Source organism: Fistularia commersonii, chromosome 28 (genome assembly GCF_037954325.1).
Source record: "Fistularia commersonii isolate RoL2024-O1a breed Wild chromosome 28, RoL_Fcom_v1.0, whole genome shotgun sequence".
Taxonomy (NCBI): Eukaryota; Metazoa; Chordata; class Actinopteri; order Syngnathiformes; family Fistulariidae; genus Fistularia; species Fistularia commersonii.
The window spans coordinates 8,007,308-8,013,307 of NC_141311.1; the positions used below are offsets into that span (position 1 = coordinate 8,007,308).

Consider the following 6,000-nt stretch of genomic DNA (forward strand, 5'->3'; position numbering starts at 1 on the left):
TGCTGATTGATGGCAGCTCATGGTTAAACCATGATGGATTAATTGCAAAGAACTAATTTCCCCATGATTAATAAAGGATAAATTAAGCATTTATGACTTATTTTCCTCTCCAAGACATGTTGACAAGCTATCCCCTCTGGCTTTGGCCAGATTCAATATAGACAATAGCGTAAGAATGTCACCACCAAAACAGATGCAGTAAACTGTTGAAAAACAAGCAAGAAAATCAAAAAAGAAATGAGATGAGATGAGAACAACTTTATTAATTCCGAAGGAAATTGTTGTGCCAGAGTTTCAAGTAAAAAAAGCATAACAGTAATAGATAATAGTAGAAAGGAGGAAGAATAAGAAATATAATGACATATGAATTGTCTTAACTGTTAGCAGTAACTATAAAGATTGAAGATTCCCTGTGGCTGAGGGAAGAAGAAAAGGGCCGAAGTTATTTAAAAAATGTTGTCTTTAGACTTCTTTAATCTACAAAAAAATAAAACTATAAAACTGAAGCTTAGCTTTCAGTTTCAGATTTAGCCTGTGATGTTTAAAAACAACATTATTGGGGGTGAAATTAATAAATTATTTATCTTGAACCTGCACAAGTCCTTATGGATCAAAGTACCAGAATACATGATACTTTTAACAATAAACATATATAACACTTTCAAAGATTTGAACAGCCCATAAATAGACACTCAATGCCTCCATGTCTTTGAGTAACACAAAAAAGTATGTTGTGTTTCTTGATCACCGGTGCGTGCCAGTGTTTACGTCTGCGCGCGCCCCTGAGCCGTAGAAGAAGAGCTTCTTCCGGTCCAAAATGACGCAAAGAATCTACGTCCAGCACGCATGCGCGGTGTAGTGGTTTTCTCTCGTGTAATACGTCGTGCCTGTTGGAGGTCACTGGTGTCTTAGAGATAGCTTGAGGTGAGCGAGGAAAGACGGTTGCCGAGTGATACATACAAATATTAAAATATATTTCAAGGCGAATTCTCGTAGCTGCATGTAATGGAAGTTCGTGGGGGTGCTTTATTCTTGCTTTATTGAGAACCTTCGTGGAAAACGTTCTGGCGAGGTGTTAGCCAGAGACAGCATGCGTACTGTAACCAAGTGTATGTCTGGTTTTTTGGGGGTTTGTATAAATGTGCGTATTTTAGAGTCTTTTGATTTTAAAATGTCTGTCGTTTCCTTGCGTACTGGGTGTTTTGCGTGCAACATGTTCAATCCGTTCTTCTCGTATTGCTTGTCTTGTATTTGGCTTAGCTAGCTAACTAGCCCCAGTCTTGGCATCAGTCAGCCCAAGGCCAAAGCTAACACGAACTAAAGGAATTATTACCCCGCAGCCCCTTCACCTGTTGCGTACGATCCGACCCTGTACCGTATAACTTCGTTTTCACGCCACGCAGTGCAAATGCTAACTTTTGACCTCATTTTCACTGACAGGACACCACTCTGCTGTCATGGCCAAGCTGTTTGAATCTATTGGAAAGCTAGGACTCGCCCTCGCCGTCGGTGGAGGTGTTGTAAACTCTGCCCTTTTCAATGGTGAGTGGTAATCATGCTCCGAAGCATGTTTTTGTACTTTAAAACCTTCTACATCTCTCAGATTGTATTTCATATGTTTTGATTTTGATGCTTTGCCACTTTGAATGGTTTGAACACTGCGGCCATGAGCTGTGAAATGAGCAACCTTGTAGTACTTAAAGAGGCTTGACAAGACATTTTATCAGTAGTTCGTGCTTAAAATTGTGAAAATTGGTGTTTTGACTTCATCTGTGATCTTAAAACTTTGCTGTTATACATTTTCAGAAGTCTTAAATTTTGACCTCCATAAAAGCCAACAGTGGAGTAACAAATACAGATTCTGAGTGGCTTTTGAGACTAATGCTTCTATTTTATGTTTCTTAAGCAAGGGTCTTTAACATACCCTGTTTCAGTGGTTGATTTGCCTTTCATTTTAACACAAAACAATAACAGGGTGAATTAATCACTTGAGGAAGAAGTCGAGTGACATGATGCGGTACAATACTTTTTTTTCCTCATGTTCAAAATCAACTGAATAACAGAATTTAACTCATTGTGCGGGCTAACTCAACAGTTTCAGGAAAAAATGTACATGCTGTGTACATATAAATGATTGTCAGTACTTTGATAGTTGTAGAGAATGAAATATCAAAAACCTCTATGCTGTCAAGAAAACAACATATTATTGTTTGCACAGTTGATGCAGGTCACCGGGCAGTCATCTTTGACAGATTCAGAGGAGTGCAAGAGGCAGTTGTCGGAGAGGGGACGCACTTTCTCATTCCATGGGTCCAGAAACCTATCGTTTTTGATTGCCGTTCCCGTCCACGCAATGTGCCTGTAATCACAGGCAGCAAAGGTATTTCAATATTCAATGCTATATTTGTTTTTATCATACATGCATTGTGTAAATCATTCGCCTGCGCATTCTTCAAAAATGTAGCCAACCTCTTGAAACATCGTCCATCAACTGCCAGGATCTCCATATACCAATTCACAAAACTTTTGAGTTTGAGTGACTCATAATCCATTTACCCTGCAGATCTGCAAAATGTTAACATCACGCTGCGTATCCTATTCCGGCCTGTGACCACCCAGCTTCCACGCATCTACACCAGTATTGGAGAGGACTATGATGAAAGGGTGCTACCATCCATCACCACAGAAGTCTTGAAAGCTGTAGTGGTGGGTACTAGACAAAAGCCAGAGCTTCTAATTTGGGTCCCTGTAACTCCTGTCATTGAGGATTATGCTGATCCAATCCCTTTGCTGATAAAAGCAGTTAATGAACTGTTAAACTGAAATTCAATATTATAAGCAGCAGTTTAACCAACATTGAATACTCTAATCATTTTGCCATTGCTTTGACATTCACTGACTGAAATTTCTCCTGCAAATCTATCCTGTAGTTTCACACTAAAACAGTGTTGCAGCCTCCTCACAAACAGCTCAGTCAGCGTTACACATTTTAAAACTAATACATCAAATTAGGGAAAAGCAGTTAAGAGGAGACTTTGCCATCAAGTACTTTTTTTCAGCAGAACTGTTAGCTCTGAGTCAAGGCATTGTTTATTGGAATGAAAACACCATTTGGCTTGGCTACTGTACATCATGACTCAGTTATTTTAGGTGAACTGTCTCTATGCTTCATTTGCTCGTTTGGGGATGCTACTTATTTGTTTTAAGGTAATTGTAGCATTTGCATGGACATTTGTGGTCTCCTCCAGGCTCGGTTTGATGCAGGAGAGCTCATCACCCAGAGAGAGCTGGTGTCCCAGCAGGTCAGCGAGGATCTCACAGAACGAGCCTCTACCTTTGGCCTCATCTTGGATGACGTTTCACTGGTACAAATCTGCTGACCGCACTTTTCGGTGTCTGCGTTCACTTTTTTAATTTGACAGCAATCCGGTGAAAACAACTGCTGTCTTTTTTCAGACACACTTGACATTTGGGAAGGAATTTACAGAAGCTGTCGAGATGAAGCAGGTGGCTCAGCAGGAGGCGGAGAGGGCTAGGTTCGTCGTGGAGAAGGTATTTCATAAAGGAGGTTCTCGTCTCTGTTGCTTGCTTTGTTTAACTGCCAGATTGATTATGCAAAATCCTGGTCACATTTTAGATGGCCCAAGATTGTCGATTCAAACTAGCTGGATGACTCAACTGGAAGTTTTTCTGGCGTATGAATGGGGGGGGATGATTAGGATGGTTAGGGGTCAGATTGACCGAAGACTTGTACATTTGGAATTCTGATCCTGGTAGATACGAATATGGAAACCTGGAGCATTTGAAAAAATGTCAGCAAGAATCAAGCAACAGCCAGTGTGAATGGGCTCAGTCTCGACTTTCCCCTTTTTTGTGCAGGAAGGCAGCTGACTGCCTTTGCCCTCCTTGTTTCTATATTTAAGTTTGATTGCATAATATTCAGTGAGAGGATCATTGCCTGAAATCGCTACCTTGAAATCCTTGAGGAAACATAAAAAGTGCATGATTCAACATATAAGCTTACTTTTATATCTGTGCCCGAAAAGTACAATTAAAAATTTGCACCGTTTAATTTTTATTTTTCCCTAGACTATGAAAAGACTGTGACCTTGGCTCAAATAGAAATCTTTATTATAACACCCTTCTGCTACCAGGGCTGTTTAACCTCTTAAAAAGGTTGTATCACTGTAGTTGTGGCCTAACGGCTGATACAATTCCTTTTTTATTTGTTTGTCCTTCAAGGCAGAGCAGCAGAAGCAGGCTGCCATCATCTCAGCAGAGGGAGACTCCCAGGCCGCTTTGCTCATTGCCAATTCTCTGATGGAGGCCGGCGACGGCCTGGTAGAGTTGCGTAAGCTGGAAGCAGCCGAGGACATTGCTTTCCAGCTCTCTCGCTCACGCAACGTCACTTATCTGCCCTCGGGTCAGGGAACATTGCTCCAGTTGCCCCAGTGATGACATCCAATTTCCACCCGGCGTTTCCACTGTCACCGGCCATGACAGGAAGTAGCGGACGGGGCGACTGAAAGGTTGATGGACTCGCAACTTCATACACATTCCTCTCACTCTCCAACCATGTCTGGACTGGTCCCCGCTGATCACATCATTTTGGGAGACCGAGTGAGAGGTCTTGAAAGAGTCATGAAGTCGACCCTCGTCTTGGGAACGCAGAGCATAATCCATGGAAACATGCAGTATAACTTGGTATTTTTGATTTGAAAGTATACGACCATGTGGTTTCTTTACTTACGATCAGTTTTTGCCACATAAATTCAGAGCGCTTGTGTGGATGGCAAATGATTCTTACATTGAGGGGGGAAAACCAAGATTACCGTACTTTTTGAAACGTGACATGACTAATTGGAAATTTAAAAAAAGCCACTCTTGTAATTGTTCTAAAAACTTTTTCATCTCACAACGCTATGATATGTAAAGAGATGCTCAACTCCGGATTTTTTTATGTAGGACAGAAACCCAGTTATAGATGCTTCATTAAAGGTCTGTATGTGTTCATATAAGCTTGATGATTTACATCTTTTATCTGCTTTGCAGTAAATAAATCTCTTGATGGATGATGATTATTATTGCCACCAAATCTGTCACAATGTAATGTGCCTGTCAGAGCCGAAAGTGATGGTCATTCTTTGCGGAAAGCTGATGTGTGTGAAGACCGTGTCACCTCCATGTACAAAAAATGTCTCCAGGTAACAATAAAACTGAATTTCTACCCCCTCAATGGTCATGTGGTTTGTAGTGGTACTGTCCACCTCCAAAAAAACAGGTTTCAAGTAAGTGTATTCACAAACACATGAGGACACATTTCTGCCTCCCGTGAACTACACGATGACAGCTGTTCACTTACTACATTTGATTCAACATTTCTAAAACCCAAGATGAGATTATAACACATTGGGTCTTCTGTGTGTTTAGACCAACATTTCTGGAGGACTGGCTGAAGTGTGTTTCAAGTGGTGTTGCTATTTTAACTAGCATGACGGGGCTCTCTGAAGAAGACTGGCCTTATGTATGTATGTATCTGTAGTAGTTAAGGTTTCATCCATGGGCTTGGTATCTGGACAGCTGAGGCATCAGGGATATTTAATGAATCTGTTGTGATAAGCCAAACAACATACATTTTCACCCTCCAAAGTTTGACTAGGACGTGACTGTCACTTGGACTGCAATTAGTATGTTCAGAGTGAATGAAGGGACTTCCTTCGGCTACAGCCTGACCACATCTTCAGAGTAAAAAAAGAAAGGAAAATTATACTGGTTTCTAAGAGGGCTTCGATTGTCAAAGAAGTGCGCATTGTACTCAAAAAAATCAAAGAAGTTGTTTTTAATCCTTAAAAATGGAATGTGGTTGTAATGATTCCAGTCACGGAATAGTCCATCGGTGCTACATTGACTTTCTCCCTGACATTTTGCCCTCAAATAATCAGTATACCATTAAGTTAATGGGTAAAGCAATAAGGAGGCATTAAGATGAGTAATTTGACA

General features: G+C 40.8%; 1 protein-coding gene across 1 annotated transcript; it reads left to right on the top strand.

Annotated features, from left to right (window-relative positions):
• The first annotated feature begins 804 nt into the window (after positions 1–804).
• phb1 (prohibitin 1) lies at positions 805–5,236 on the top strand. The gene is made up of 7 exons (XM_086176135.1): positions 805–924; positions 1,441–1,542; positions 2,219–2,380; positions 2,564–2,706; positions 3,249–3,365; positions 3,457–3,552; positions 4,243–5,236. Exons 2-7 carry the CDS (start codon positions 1,458–1,460, stop codon positions 4,453–4,455), a joined length of 816 nt encoding a protein of 271 aa, XP_086032261.1. The 5' UTR covers positions 805–924; positions 1,441–1,457; the 3' UTR covers positions 4,456–5,236.
• Positions 5,237–6,000: the final 764 nt, after the last annotated feature.